General features: G+C 37.5%; 1 protein-coding gene across 5 annotated transcripts in view; it reads right to left on the bottom strand.

The window, feature by feature from the left end:
- Positions 1–16,883, bottom strand: part of CBLB (Cbl proto-oncogene B) — a 128,154-nt gene that overhangs the window by 41,444 nt on the left and 69,827 nt on the right. For all 5 annotated transcript variants that reach the window (XM_042031631.1, XM_042031627.1, XM_042031630.1 and 2 more), the window contains exons 5-7: positions 7,414–7,570; positions 3,476–3,597; positions 1,190–1,327 (exon numbers count right to left, since the gene is read on the bottom strand). In XM_042031631.1, coding sequence (XP_041887565.1) covers positions 1,190–1,327; positions 3,476–3,597; positions 7,414–7,570 — 417 coding nt within the window. The remainder of the gene's footprint in view (positions 1–1,189; positions 1,328–3,475; positions 3,598–7,413; positions 7,571–16,883) is intronic.

The raw sequence follows: 16,883 nt of genomic DNA, 5'->3' as shown, positions 1-16,883 counted from the left end.
AAAAGAGTATTATTTCAGATCTTTGTTTCACAGTGAGCTCATACTTCCTAGTGATTTCCCCACTGAGAGCATCATGCTCAGGGACTCTTAAGACTATTTCAAGTAAAGCAGCAGAAAAGATGGTAACACATTTGTGTGTATCTGTATTGTGATATATATATTATATATGACACAATATTACTTATGTGCATATCTGTATATTATGACAAGAATCTACATGATGGGAGCATTTTAGTCACGCAGGAAACTAGCAATAGGTTAAATGGTATTACAGCAACCCTAGATTTTTCTATATTCAGGTTTATGTTACCTGTAACTTGCAAACAGTTTCTTAAAGGCCACATATTGTTATGTCACATAATGAAAAAGTTATAGGGTACAAAAACATCACTCTGCATTAAATATTCTCAGCTCCAGTTTTTGTCAGAGAGAAATACTACCAATATAAGTGTGCTTTTACTACAAGTATGAAATCATCATACCAGAAAAAAATACTAGACTGCGTAGGACTGAGAAAAAATACATGGTTGCAAAAGATTTATCAATCTTTTTTTTTTTTGAGGATTCATCAACTACCTTCCCTTTTTCTCTCACATTATATATATTTATATTGCGTATACCAAAACATGTATCCCAGTGAAAAGATTCCAACACCAAATATTTGTCTGTTAGTTCAGCCAACCCAGTAAAAATGTACTACTTCTCCCTATAAACTTACATTCTCTAATAATTATAAATCTTTTCTGTAAACTATTAGAATGTGGAAAATGTTCTGGCTGCACAATATATAAAAAAGCAATTACATAGCTTTCAAATCATTGTCCAGAGTTAGACACATGAGTAACTGGAAGTAATAACTGTTCAACAAGCTTAAGTGCATTGGGAACTCGTGGGGGGCTGTGGGGGGAAGGAGTGATCAATGCAACAGCTGTCTCATTTTATTTTCTCGTGGAATTTATTTGCTATGAGATATGACTTTGGTTAACTTTCAGTAACTCTGGTAAATGGAATTCACTAGAAACAAGTGCTTTTTAAGTGAATTAAATAAATGGTCCTTAAACTCCAAAAGAATGCTAACCACCATATGCAGATTCTCTGTTTTAAACATCTTTAACTACCTATAGAAGAATTAGGAGAACAAGGAAATCAGGATTTCATAGCCAGGGTGGCTGTAAGAATTTGTACTTACAATCCTTCCCGGCTGCCATCAATCAAAGCTTGAAACAGAGGCTTATTGTGAGGTATGGTCTGCAGTATGTTCCCATCGCCAGTCACATACCCAATGGCCCACTGGCCCAGGCGAGTGCAACTCAGTCTGAAAATGTAGCTTGATAAAAACAGGATGAATGAAAAGTCAGTGTAATTCAGAGTTCAGCAAAAAAAAAAGTGAAGAGAACAAGGATGGCCTCTGGTTCAAACACTGAATTAGGTCCCTGGATATTCGGGTCAGATTCCCAGTTCTGCCACGTTCTTTGTATAACCTTAAATAAACCTGCCTCTTCTACACTGTCAGTTTCTCACGGGCAGAAATAAAGTAAGAGTAGCTGCCTACCCCCTGCTTTTCATCTGCCTGTGTTTTAGTTCTCAGAGTGAAAGCTGCACATTCACTGTGAACAGTCTCACTCAAGACATGTCCATAAACCTCTTCAAGAAGAGTGTATGATATTATCAAGTCTCCATAGCTACAACAGACACCTTTTGTGCACACACAGGCCAATAACCTGAACAAATGGAAGGAGAAATACAAAGCATCTTTAGATGCAACAGAAATGGGAAAGATGAAGGATAAAACCTATCCTACTAGCAAATGGTAATTTTGTGTGCGCCTGTGAAGGTGAACAAAAGAAGTATCACTTCTGTTTTGGAAAAATCAGATATTAACTACACAATTGGACTTAGATTTAAATACTTCTGTGTGTTACAGGCAATAGCTGGGAGTATACATAATGTAGACAAAGAGCTCAAGCAGAAGAAAAGGAAGATTACAGGCAACAGGATTGGGGGTGTATAGTGCTTCATACTAAAAACTCTACTCCCTTTCATGTCAGACACCATCCCACATGCACAAACTTCACTGTGAAAAGCATCTCACAGCAAAAGGCCACAAACTCAATTCTGTATTACAGAGCAGCTTTTCTGAATTACAGATCTATAATTTATTTCACTCCAAATTATTATGAGAAATCTAAACCTCTCTGAAGTTTGACAGAGCTCTTACAACCTTCAGGAGAGCCCATATTACATTGAAGTTCTAACTATTCATTTGAACAGAATCTTGTAATTTGCAGGATGTTTTAGGCAGATTAAGGAAGAAATTTTACTTCATATCCCCTCTTTCACACTCCAGCACTTCACTTAAGCAATTCAGAAAGTAATTTTCTGGTATGTAATAGAAAGCTATTTTAGAACTAATTCTCTATTTACAAGGAACATAAAAGCTACTTGGGGTAATTTCTCTATTACAGCATCAGGATCAATAATAGAGAAAATACTAAATATATCAAACACTCTCAAAATCAACCTAGTTATTTGACTTATGTAGTAGTGTCCATGAGTATCAAGCTAAAAATCAGTGTTGTTTTGCTGGAACCACAAGATTTTTGTATATATGCACTTGACTACTTTGGTAACCTAAGATACAGTATACTGTTTGCTAAAAATCAAAAGAAACCAAGTACTGAATATGGGTATAGCTGTTGTGAAGTTTTGAAGTTGGTAGACTTCACTAATGAGTTTCAAAACAATGCACTTTATGCGTACATGTGTTTCTGCAGAAGTTTACACAAGTAGGCATTAGAGAAAAAGATTCGTAACTTTAAGATAAAATTAGCAAAATAAATGCTAAGTAATGTAGGATTAAAGTAATTACTGAATTTTTTTTCCTCCCATCTGGAAGAAGAAAAAACCCCAGGACAACAGTGACATAAATGGTAAAACCTCAGTTTAAATAATTTACTATGTATAGCACCACAAAGAAAGTATTTAAAAACTCAACAGGTCATGATCTTTAATCTGACTGATTGCTTTTCTAGGTGAAGAGTTTATGATATAGAATGAAAAAGGAAAAAAAGAGGTATGAAACACAAATGGAACACAAAAGCACGGATTAAATTTATAGCTTCAATGTTACCATGAAAGTTGTTAAGATGATTTTTTACTATTAAGTAAATTTCAAGGTAAATTTTGAAAATCAAATTATATTTTAAAATACACTTTTCAAGAATGCATTGCTTGTTTTACCTGATTCAGAAGAACAAAGAAAAAGCAATTTATTTTCAATTTCTTTCTGTTAATTTTTACATATTTAGACTTTTATGTGCTAATACAGTATTTTTTTGCTTCACTTCTTCAGTGCTAAAGTGAGTGTTAAATAAAACACAAAAATATGCAAAATAGAAGTGCGAACCTAGAATAATTATATAGGTTCTGAGACAGCAAGTTTATTTGAAAAGCAGTATGCAGCAAAACCTCTCACCTCCCAGGTTTAGTGCTGTATTTCTGCAGCCTTGCTTTCACTTCATCATACGTCAGGAATGCCATATATCCAGGATGTGTCACAGCTAAGAAGTTCCAATTCCTTAAGATTGAGCCCCACGGCTACAAAGAGAAGGCAAACAAGTGAGGAGAAGCAGCCAGGTAGCTCTTCATTTCTAAAAAAACTCAGGTCTGTAGGTCAGAGACACGTGAAGTGTTCTCAGCTTCAGCTGAAAAACACACACTTCTGCTTTAGGTCTAATTGGTACAAAGGACTGTCCTATATACCCGACTTTGCTACAAGTGTTCCTTCGAAAGAATTATTCCAAGAACACCAAGTACAAATTTTTGGATAAGGATGTTGAAGACCCTGAATTTAAGAGACCTTCTATTCACAGCTACATTAAATATTAAACATCATGTTTAGTTAGAACCTGGAAAGTATGACTCCATGATGGTTTAATAAAACCACAATTAAACCTATTCTTGAGAGGTCCTGAAGCACTTTCATAGTTAATGATAAGCAACATTAACAAATGAATTGTAATAAAGCCACTAATTTGAGCTGTCATTCCTTTTTTTATTCTCTACCTCTTGATTTCTTCAGTCACCATAATGGTATTAAAGACAGAGAACAAAACAAATATTGACAGCACTTCACCTGAGTATTTGCTGACCTGAATAGCAAATGCTTCAAAAAACTCAGTGAAACATGCCTGATATGCTATCACTTCAAAGAATACAGAACAGTCCTTTACTGTAAATGAAGGATGATTTTTTTGAGTAGTGGATTAATACAGATTTATAAATGTCCATTGCCAGCATTTGGGAAGACAAGAAACTGCCTCTGAATGGTTTGCAGATTTTTTTATCTATTTCTCTAAAGATCAAGGCAGGTGAAGTTAAGCGACACAAGACAAGATGCTTGTGTTCTTATGTGCCCTGCAAATTCCCTTGAAAAGATTTTTTAAGGGCTAATGAGGCAGAGATGAAATGCCTGTGTGACATGCTTGAGCAGATTATCCTAACAGTTCTGCTTGAGAGTGTTACATTTCCCAGGCAAACCCTAACCACTACTTACACAGAGATGATCACCTGTTTATTTTAAAATTTATACTTCTTCAAGTTGGACACATGGAATAGAAGACAGGTTTCAGCAGAGAGGCCATAAGAAACCTGAAGTGTTTAAATTTGTCCAAAAGCAAGGAGGGGAAAAAAAAAAAAAATCACAGTTCCTAGATTCTACACTACATCTCACCAGCTCCTTCAACAACTTCAACAAGGCCGAGTGCAAGGTCCTGCACAGCTTGGGGCAATCCCAAGCACAAGTATAGGCTGAGTGGAGAATGGATTGAGAGCAGACCTGATGAGCAGCACTTGGCCATGCTGGTGGATGAGAGGCCGGACACAACCCAGCAAGGTGCACTCAGAGCCCAGAAAGCCAAATGTGTCCTGGGCTGCATCCAAAGCAGCATGGCCAGCAGGGTGAGGGAGGGGATTCTCCCTCTCCTCAGCTCTTGTGAGACCCCACCTGGAAAACTGCATCCAGCTCTTGGGCCCCCAGAACAGGAAGGACATGGACCTGCTGGAGCAAGCCCAGAGGAGAAGGAAGATATCAGGTGGATGGAACACCTCTCCTATAAAGACAGGCTCAGGAAGTTGGGATTATTCAACCTGGAGAAGAGAAGGCTCTGGGGAAACCTGGACCAGCATCCCAGTACCTAAGCAGGTCTACAAGAGAGCTGGAGAGGGACTTTACAAGGGCTTGGAGTGATAGGACAAGGGGCAACAGTTTTGAACTGAAAGACTGTTGGTTTAGGTAGGATGTTTGGAAAAAATTCTTCGCTCTAAGTGTTATGAAGGCACTGGAACAGGTTGCCCATGGAAGTTGATCCACAGCTTTTCAGTTGATGCCCCACCCTTCAAAGTGGTCAAGGCCAGGTTGGATGGAGCTCTGAGCAACCCGGTCTAGTGGAACGTGTCCCTGCCTATGGCAGGGTGGTTGGAACAAGATGATCTTTAGGGTCTCTTCCAACCCAAACCATTCAAACGCAAGAACCCATAGCTTGCCTTGTGTACACAGAGTCTTACAAGAGCAGAAGTGCTAAATGGGACAAGATTTCTCTTCCATGGAAGTATTTTCACATCAAAGCACATGCTAACAGCAACAGACTGAAGTTCCTTCAGAGCATCCAGATACTCTGCTGTGCTAACCCCTCTGGTCAGGGAACACAGCCCTTAAAGCTGTGCATACATACAGTGGGGAGGCAGGGGGAGCAACTTCACTTTCACAGGATCTCCATAAAAACTAGTCTTACTTTCTTCAGTGAATAAGGATCATTACAAATGCAGCTTTTCTGTAACATAACCCACAGTGGGCAAAACAGTATTTTGATTACTTAATTGGGATTTTCTCTGTGGGTGTATGCACACATAGTTACAGAAGCTGTTTAAAAACTAAAAAAGTAAAATGTAACCTCATGGGAATGGTTCTCAGACCAAGTTCAGTGCAAGTTCAGTTCAACAGTTATGCAGCTATTGCACCTAATCTGTTTGGCAAAACATTTGTCTCTGCTTCTTTGCTGAATTAAAAGTTAACCCTTACCAGTCATCTCTCTTTACATGTATCAATACTGCTGATCCTCTTCTTCTAGCACAAGGCAAAGTAATGAATCAAACAGGCAATGGCCTCACAAAGAAAGTAAGTGACCAATATTTAAGGTTAAATTAAACAGAGATTACTGACACCATTAACATTTGTAACTATGATACTGTTTTGACTCATAATGGAGAAGAGATAATCAAAACTCTATATACTAAAATCATCAATCCCCTCTTGCCAGATTTTAATGCCAACTTCATAATGGCACCCTTTCCCACAACAGCAAAACTAGGACATCTAAGCAACAATTAACACAGGATAATGTGGAAAACAGAACAAACATCAACACAGGGCTTGATATAAAATTGATATTTTGAACATATCTCCATCAGGCTAAAGAACGATATATTCATTTAGGTTGGAAAAAGACCTTTAAGATCTAGTCCAGCTGTTAACCCAGCACTGCCAAGTCCCCCACTAAATAATGTCACTAAGTGCTTGATAGTCCTTTCAGTGAAGAAACTTTTCCTAAAATCCAGTCTAAACCTCCCTAGTGCAACTTGAGGCTCTGTACTAGTTTATCACTTTACAGGGTAAAGAGAATAAATTATCAAATAAATGGTTGTATATCTCAATGGCTTCTATATATAAAAGAAATACCCGAAGTGATAAATTCAGAGGCAGGACATCTAATATGGAAGCAAACTACCACAGTCTTCTATACTGACTAAAATACTTTAAGTAGGTTCTGTAGAAGGAACACAAGGTTAAAATAGGCACATAACATACATAACAACCTTATTTCAGATAAATATTAACAGTAATACAATTAATGATATTCCCAAATATAGTTCCTTGTTGAAAATAAACAGCAAAGCATTAATGGCAAAAAAATATGTTCATGAAGAAAAGACTTAGGCCTACCTTTAGCCTAAAACAAAGTAATATGTAGCTGTCTTTATGTGTTTGTAGCAATACCTTATGTATGTAGATACAAAAGCACAACAAAAAACACAACTAAAACTCTGATTATCAGGAGGTCTACATTTCTAGGAATGTATTTAAAAATAGTGAAAAGCAAGCAAGCAGCAAACACAAAGGTCTTGCAATAACACTAGACGTGTGCAGAAATGAAGCAGGTGCTGCTGCATGCTTTCCGTTTTTCAGATGTGGGTGTTGCTGCCTCAAACACCTCTGAAGGACTAAAAGAAATACACAATTTATTTCTAAATCATAATGTTTCAGTTCTTTCAGTTTTTTTAAAAAATCTGCTCCCTTGCCCTCAGGGCAGTAAGTTTCTCAAATTCACACAAGTATCTAAAATTTTTAAATCTTACCTGAAATAATCTAGTGAAGATATCAAATTCGAAAATTGAAATGTAGTCATTGCAGGTCAAATCAATAGTAGATTTAAGAGCCATTGCTTCCAAACCAGAGCTAATCTGATGAACTTCATGAAGGCACTGCCTGAACACTTTCCACGGCACTATAGTTCTGTTAAATTAGTAGAAATAATAAATTCAATAAAATAACATATTTAAGATTTGGTATCTCATTTAGACATCAAAATAGAACTTTTAAAGAAGTGAAGTGGAACATTAATTTGGTTTCTCTACAGAGACAAAAAAATACAAATTAAGTTTTCTGAAAGCAGCCTAAGCAAATACAAGAATGGCTTACCTTCCTTTAAAAACAGCTGAAGTGTCATTTATTTCACAATGATAAATATTCAAGCTTCCTTAGGAGGACAACAAAAAGAACACTGAAGAAACTAAAATACCCAACCAAGCAGGTGCTGCAAACAATCTCACGTCCTTTCAGAGATAATGTAAAGGACCAGCTCTGTGCTTGGTAAAGAACTCCTTTCTTCACAGCCTCACTTTCCAGAATGATAAGCATCAATTTAATATCTATAGAGATGTAATTTTTGCTATAGCTAAAGCTCATCAACAGTGGTCAAGTATCATGACAGCAATCAACCAGATACCACTAGGGTCCAAGCCCTGCCATAAGCCATGGCAGCTACATTAACTTTAATAGACAGGAAATTAGAATTATCCTTTCTAACACACAAAGCCATGTTCTGTCAGATTCAGCTTCTATTTGCACGCTTGAAGATAATGCAGGTTAGTTATTTTACCAACTGAGTTTTTGTATTTGGAAACTGGGATGAGGCTGATCACTTGGATGTGCTCCATCTTATCACTCTCAATAACAGCAATTCTTCTTGTGTCAGGGTGAAATCCAAATTTTGCCAAGCCGTAACACCTTCTCTTAAAAATGCTCTGCCACACATTGAGATCAGATTATATTATGTTGAAAAACATTCTAATTAACCAAGATATAAGCAATGCATAATTATTTAGGACAAGATCTCACACATTCATAGTAATATTTTGTTAGTAACTGCTAAATCAACTGAAGACACAGACCTCACAGACTTAGTAATATTTCCTGTAAATTTTATTAGATCAAACTGCCTTTGTTTTTCCAACTATTTTTCTCATGCACAAATGTAAATTACTTCGTATGGGGGGGGAAGGGGAAACCAACTGTATTAAGTTGGTCCTGCGTAACAAATACTGTGCAGTTATCCTAAAATAAAACAAGCAGTAATTTGAAGTACAACACTAAAGATACACTCCTGTATTTTTAATGCATAAGATATTTGCTACATTTCTAAGTGGAAAGAAATCCACTTGTTACATGCAGGGTTGTATTGAGAAAGTCATAAATGACAAAATGGGAAGTATAATAGATCTCAGCAGATACTTTCATCTGCGTATGAAAAACAGGAAACCACAAAGAGCTGAAGAGAGATACCACATCAGATGCCATTTAAGAAAGAATGCACATCAAATTTTCATTACAGTAAAGAGAATGAAACATTGCATTAAATTCAGACAAAAAAACTGCAAAAGTCAGTGCTTTTGTGGTGTTAAAGTTGTCTCAGTTCAAGTGCCTACTGCTTATTTAGCTCCTGTAACCATGGCTCCAAAATGTTTTCTGATTCTCTTTATAAACCACCCTAAATGGTTACAGCACTGGGATCATGCTGAAACGGGGTTAGAAAAGGTTCAGGGTTCATTGTGGGGTTTTGTGATCTTTTTGTTTGGTTGTTCTTTTCTGGGGGGTTTTTTGAGGATGGTTGTTTATTTTATTGCTTTGAGGCTTTTTTAAAGGTTAAGACAATAACCTTTAAACAAAAAAACACAATAGTAGAGCATTTATCAGATATGATCACAGCCATACTACACCTTAACAACTCGTTTTTCATGCCTTACCCAAGACAGTATCTTAGATGCAACTACTAAGTAGGATCTTAGGCCGTCTATTCACTTACACTGCACCCCCAAAACTCCACCAGCAACACAGAAAACAAAAGTCTTCAGGAGAATGTTTTTAGAGCTCTGTTGGCTAGCACTTTGGACAAGACAGAAACCAGATGCTGGGAAATTAGTGGTTAGCTAATGAAATAATATCTAAGGTGATTTTTTGTGATTTCTCCAAGAAGCGTTTGGAATAGTGGTGGCCCAAATTTAAAACACACTAAATTCAACAGATTTATTTTCTCTGCAGCGTCATGGAACAGGTCTTTTTCTTTCTTTAAATGAAGGTGTGAACTGGTTGTTGAAACCTGTTAACTCCTATTTCTCAGCAGCTATTTTATAGAGTCAGCATTCCTAAATACTTTGAAACAGCAACAGCCAGGGATCATTTCTCGCCCAGTGTCTCTCTCTCCAGTTTATCCACACATATGCAGAGCTCTTTTTGAGGCCTTGCAGACAGCACACACCCACTCCAAATGCGGGTATTACCGAGTCTTCACAAGGTGAAGGTTTCTGCAATGTCCTCTCCTCCTGCTCCTACATCACTGAAACCTGGTGACCTTTCAGGCACCCTGAGAAACACCCTCCTCTGGCAGAGATCTGGGAGGGGTCACAGAGAATGAAAGAAACTTTCAGAGATGGCTGCTAAATTGAGTTTCTGTTTGAATTAACATTTCACTGTTCTTGCTTTCTCGTGTTTTAGGGATACACAGCCTTGGAAGGCACCTGTTCATTATTCAAATCTAAAGAGTTACTTTAACTTGACTTTTGGTTGGTGGCAGGGGTGGTGGAAAGGGAAGGAGAACAAGACTTATCAAACTAAGGCTGAGATCGGGACTGTCCTAGTTAATAGCACGTTTAGACTGTTATCTAAATATATATGTGTTTACATATATAAAACACAGAAAGAAAAAAATAAAATCCTGTTTGCAATGAAACCACTGCCTGCCACATTCATCTCCTGAACCACAGACAGTATCTCCTATAAATATTTTCAGGGATCTTTTTGTAGTATTTGTTGCATCATGTCCTAATGATCCTCGCACCAGAGGCTGGCAGATACTATGCACATGCCTCATGCTATTAGGCTGAACCTGCGGACACTTGTCTAGGAGATGAGTCACTCAGCTCTGCTTTCTGCTCATCAGAAGGATGTGATTTGATGTCTTGGTAACATTAGTTCTCTACAGAATTAGGCTGAGGATGTGCAGTGTCTGAGTATTTCAGGTATTTAATTGTAGTTACATAAGCTATCCCCTGTAGAAGAAGTGCTCATGACTGACTCCAGCTGAGACAATGTTCTGGGGAGTCTCTCACACGAGAGGATGGTACTAAACAGTGACTGTACTTCCCTCAAAGGTCTGATGCCCGAAGTTTACAGCCACTGCATGTGCACACATTACAAGTATATATACCCACAGCTTTGGTAACAGTTTCTCTTTTTATAATACAATTTGGGAAAAAAAGAAGAAAATCTGACTAAATTACACAAACATACTGTTACTGTGCTACATGTTAATTTATTGCAACCCTCTACCAGTTCAAAAATCCTCAGAGAGATAATATTAGAAGGAAACAAAAATATGAAGAAAGCCACAATGTACACAATGTACAGAAGTAAAAGGATAGAAGGACCTTTTACAAGGAAATCCTAATCTCTACCTGCCAGTCTTTTAGGAAATGATTTATACACCCCATGTCCTTGTACTGCCTTTCTTCATCATTAGAGTAGAAGCAAGCCCACGCCAATTCAAGGAAAGAAAACAAAATAAAACAAATGATCCTGAAAAATATTTCCTGAAGGGGTTTTCTGTGCATCTCTCAAATCAACAAAAGTATCTGGATCTTGGTATTTACCCTGGGATTGTTTTCTTAAAGAGTCCTGTCAAAAATCCTAAAATAAGTCATTTCTCCTGTCAAAAAACCCTAAAATAAGCCATTTCTCCATAGGCCTCTCTAAATGACACTACTTCTCTCCCTTTCTTCTACAATAGTAAATCTAGTAAGTGTATTTGAAGAATGATGAACTCAAAAGTGTTCTAACTGAAGTGTAAGATTTTAAAAATACTGTTATATAAGATGGTATCTGTTTACTGTTGTTGGCACACATCAAAGCCAAGTATGACTCTATAATCTTAAATACAGTGTTTTAAACACCACCCACACAACTTCCACATGCTTAAAGGAAAAGGGATTAGTGTCTAGCATATGATTTTCAAGCAATTTAGCAGAGGAATTTAGGTCCTCTCTTCCCTCCTGCCCTGATCATGTGTACATGGGATTTTCTAAAACTCCCCAAATGTTGCTACATTATTAAAAAGCAAAAAGACATTAAAATAAACCTGGAGATGAAGCATATATTTTCTGAGCACAAAGAGCACAGCACTTGTGTAAAACTGCAGAGATGCAGCTATCCTGGAATGTCAAGTGACACTGCTTCCATTTGAACCAGAGCAGACCACAAGAATGTCTAGGGAGGTAAACATGTACCTGTATAACTTACAGTGAACATTTTTGTCTGCAAGAGACTCTCAAATGTTGCCAAAAAACACACCACAAAAAGGCCATTACTGTTTCTAGGGCAATCTAAAAAATATTCAAACAAATACTGACCCAGATAGAAACAACATTCTTTGTAAGTCTGCAGTGAGCAACGTGGATTTTGACTTATCACCACTGAAAAGAGCATTTTCTTAAGGTGGCTGCTTCATTTTTAAGTGAGAGGCCACGTTTTCACTGTTTCTGAACTGCAGAGCAAATAATTGACACAGAGAAGGCTTGAGAAGTTCAGTCCTAAGGGAAAAAAGGAATTCTGCCATATCATGCCAGTACAATTGCTAAATACTGACATCATTCCAAACAAATATGGATTAATCTAATGAGAACAGAGATGGCAAAAGAGAGAAAATGAACCTTATGAAATGGGGAAAAGATACCATCAGAAAAAGCCACTTCCAAAGCTGTGTAACTGGACATTGCTGGAGAGACAGCAAGTTCCTTAAGAGATACAGGAAGTCTGCATGTCCCCAAAGGGGACACTTCTCTATATTTTCAACTCTGATCTCTAACCACAATCCCAAAGCACGCTCATGCTTTTGCACATCCTTTTATACCTAAAACACTGCTCTCCTGCCTATCCATTGAGGATCTGTTCTCCTGTCTCAGAACCTTTTGCACCAAGTATCAGAACTTTCTTCTCTCTATCTTTTGTACATGCAATTTTACCTTATTCTTAGCTACCCAGAATAGCTGTGAAGACTGTTCTTTTCCATTTTCTAATTCTATCTTGCAAATTTCCACTGACTTGCTCTTCTCTATAATATTACCTGTTGTTTTATTCAATCTTTTTCATCTTGCATTTGTAGGAAAAAGGTTTAGTGAGATTTCTGTCTCACTAGCACCCAGGGAACAGTACTTTCTGTCTCTAGCTCAAGTTTAAACAAGTTTATCAATAAGCCTGTGCTACTGATCTGCTGAGGAAAGAACCACACCCCAAAAGCCCTGTTCCTGTTCACATCCTCCTCTTTAAAAGCTCCTGTTGCTATAACACCTGTCTTGACAGTGATGAAGGTGATGGTATTTGGACCACTGCCTCTTCCTCTTTCATCTCTGTCTTTTGCTTCCCTTCACAGTTCAGTTCATATTCAGATTTGAAGCTCTTTGGGCCAGGACCAACTCTTCAGTCTGTATTTCTACACTGTTCAGGCAGTAATAGGGCTCTTGGGCACTATCAGCAGCAAGAACAGAAAATCAAGTAATAAATTATAGGGATTAACAAGGTGTTAAAACTTAGTTTATCTGAGGTCTCTTGAACTTGGAAACATTTAACTGTCAGATAAGTTGCTCATTGTGGTCTGCCTGTTTTACTGCTTCTTCTGTGAACCCAAACCACTGAGGCTGTGTCTGTTCTCTCCTGAGCCAAAAAGCACTGACCACAGCAGAACCACAGCTACTCAAAGTTTAGAGTATCAATTTGAAATGCACTATTTAACTGCTACTGAGAAATCAATAGCCACATTTTTTCATAAATTCCAATAAAAAAAAAATACATTTCAGACCTCATCTAGAAAAAAGTATAGGAGCATTAAAATAGTAATGTCTTTGATCCCAACAGGGAAAGAATTTCTATTTCCTCAGCAACTAAAAGGTGTAGGGAAATCAATGTATCTGAAAATAATAACAGAAATGCTTCAAATTTTTTAAAGTTTCACAATGAAGAATAAAAAGCTTAAAAGATAAATAAATGGCAGAACTATGGAAAAGTGAAAATCTAAGAATATTGACATTTTGCTGCTGATTCATTCTGCAACACGAAGACAGCCACAAATCACAAATTTCAATAGTTACCAAGCCCTGCATGACTTCACTGTAGTTTTCAAATTCAGAAGCTGAAAGATCTATTAGGTCCTCTTGCCTGCTCTCCTTCTCAGTCCAGGATTACTCCCAGTGGCATTTTGCACGTTTTTACTCAGAAGAGCAAACCAGTAAAAGATGTAAGGTGCTAATAAATTGAGTGAGGAATCAGGGGAAATCTTCATCAAGCACTATACAGTAATAAAATGTGGATAATGAAGATGCTATCAGATTGTGTTTTATATGCATATTTACAACCCACTGGGGGGGGTTATTAAAGTATCTGTGAACAAATGTAACTGCTGGTTATATGGCTTACAATTTCATAGTTCCACTTAACATTACTGTTTAGCTGCACATGTAACTAACACTTGCTTCAGCACAACTATAATGGTGAACCAGGGGTGAAGATTCACTCCACTAAAACCACTTGCTCCAATCACTGTACTCTGTCAGTCACTATAAATTCAGAAAAATCACATCTCAACTTCACCACTTTCCTGCTTTTGGAATTATCAAGTTATTTCTTGGTATAGGTAAAGCTTGTGTGAATTTATTTCTTAGTTCTTTTTTTAGTCAGCTCCTTTACATTCTTTAAGAGGCTCTCTTCTTCCACATAGCTGGTGAAAATGCCAGAGAGAACGTATTCCAGGCATTCAGTCTTTGGAATGTTCTCATTCGTTCCTGATTTTTGTTTTCAGAAAGTAAATCCAAACTCTCTATTGCTCATCTCCCTGATAACTTTTCTCTGTCCGCTTCCTTTACAAACTCAATACACCAAAATCATCCTGAGCCTTCAATTGAACACTGCTGACCTCCTCACCTACCCCCTAATTTGGATACATGTTTTACTTCATCCTTGCAGAAAAATCAATACCTCCATTTTTTCCTTCTTCATACTGCTATTAGCATCCTTCTCCTTTCACCCAGACAATCAAAATCTCATTATCTCCGACCTTGATTTATCAGTCCTCCCTATACACTCCTAAACCCCACATCAGTGTCTCCAGATCCCTTCCAAACATCTTATAACTTCCAGGTTTCCCATTCCCCTCTCAAACGTGCAATACTGGAAAAACTTCGCAATTGGAAAGGCTCTGACTCTGTGCTCCTTTTACACTTTTCTGCCTGTGTGAGAGCTGACAACTTCCATTATTGATGTATCTGCTGCTCTCACAAAGCATTCTCTCCCAGACAAGCTTCCCCAACTACTGGCATTATCTAGAAGTTTTTTAGGGGGTACCAGACATGTGAAAGCTGAGAAGGTATCTGCAGGCCAAGAATATGTGGTTATCTCAGCACTTTGCACTGAGGGAGCTGTTCAAATTGCTTGCTGAGTTCTACACGATGTTTTCAACAGAAATCCAAAGAGCAGCTACATGTATGACCCAAGGCTTGAAAGAGCCTAGCCATTTATTTTGCTCATGAGTTTGAAGCCATATGAATGTACGCCTGACTAGCTCTAAACACAAAAAGAAGGACTGCATGCTATGACACTTACTAGTAACAGATAAATAAACTTAGTGGCAGCTGCACAATTTTGCAGCAAGTGTACAGACAGACAAATGTAACCAACAAAATTAAGTGTTCTCCATTCACTGGAAAAAAATCTTTTTTCCTTTTTTAAAGTAAAACTGGACTCATTAAAATTGTCTGGTTTGGATTTTTTTCCTCAGCAAACTAAAATATGTTGCTTTCTGTAAATGGAAGTGTAGGTCACATTTTCAAAAACTGAAAGCCAAACAGTTAACTTAAAAATATAAACTACTATTGGTGACCTTCTTGCTATTTAAAATATTTCAAATTAAAAAATAAAAAAATGTCACATTTCAGAAAGAAATGAGTGCAACAAGTTGATTATACAAAAAAGCATCTAATTTGTTATGTTCAGAAACAGGAAGGTTGTTTTCATGATAATACTATGTTGAAAAAAATCATAAATTAATCTGATAGTTCAAATTCCCTCCTTCCAGTCAGATCAAACTGCAATAGAAAAATTTTTTGTGCAACAGTTTACCATCAGAAGCCAAGATCCAGCACGACTTACTTTTTATTTATGCTCTAATCTTGAGCAGAGTGGCCCCAAAGTAAGGGCTGCTTTTCAGAAACAAGTGAGGGGTCCAGGCTTCCCCTGTAAAACAGAAACGCAGCCAGGGAACGCACAATTGAGTTCCTCCCTGTACTTCTTCACTGCACTAAGTAGAGTTGGGGGTTTCAGAAAGTCCTAGGGGCCTAACTCCAGGTGGCCGGATTAGAGAGAGATATTATGAGTTGTTTGCAAAATCTTTATGCAGCCTTTGCTTTTAGGGAAGTGATACCAGCAGATTTGCAAACTAATTTGTCATAACAGGCCCATTGCAGAGGAGGTGCCTTACAGGCATATCTGCCATATACTTCTAAAAGGATTAGAAAATAATTGATGTTTAAAAAGCTTCAGGCATTTTGTTTAACAAAGAGATTAAACACAATGCCAAAGAAACTTTTCTCATCTGTTTGACATATATGCTGTTACATGTTTTATAGTTACTTAAGCATCATTAACTAAACCTGAGATAATGGCAAGGCTGCCAAGCACAGATCTGCTGCTCCCTGCTGAGGAGACAGGCAACGAGACCAGCTTCACTTTATTAAACCAGAGCTGGGAACACCAGTAACAGTGCTTATTTACCTGGTCTGAAAGTAAAGCACCTGACCAGAAAAAACTCAAAAAAAATTTCAGGCTATACTACAAAAGATATACAAGTTTAACAGGATGTCACTAAATTGCCTTGATTCCTAGACATTCTTGATACATTGATGTTTTAGGCAAAAAACCAACAAGATCCAAACATCCAATCACCCTCCCTAAAAAACAAACAAACAAGAAAACCCAAACATAAAAAATGAAAGCCTATCAAAGTACATGGGGGAGAGCAGAGAAGGTCAGAGGGTTCCTACTGACAGTTCATATTCAAAGTTGCATTCTATGAAGAAATTTGCATGAGAAGGAAAAAAACAAAGCCTAGAAAATGCATGGCAAGAGCTCTGGGGCCATGAAAAGTTTTAGAAATAAGAGCTCCAAGAAATGACTCAGGAGAGAGAGAGAGTTAAGTGTGAGCAAGGAAAAGACAAGGGCAGAGCTGAGT

Source organism: Corvus kubaryi, unplaced genomic scaffold (assembly GCF_017639235.1).
Source record: "Corvus kubaryi isolate FWS band 111438036 unplaced genomic scaffold, C.kubaryi_AGA036_p1.0 37341, whole genome shotgun sequence".
Taxonomy (NCBI): domain Eukaryota; kingdom Metazoa; phylum Chordata; class Aves; order Passeriformes; family Corvidae; genus Corvus; species Corvus kubaryi.
The sequence above is the reverse complement of the archived record's forward strand: the minus strand, read 5'-3'. Positions and strand labels throughout refer to the sequence as shown.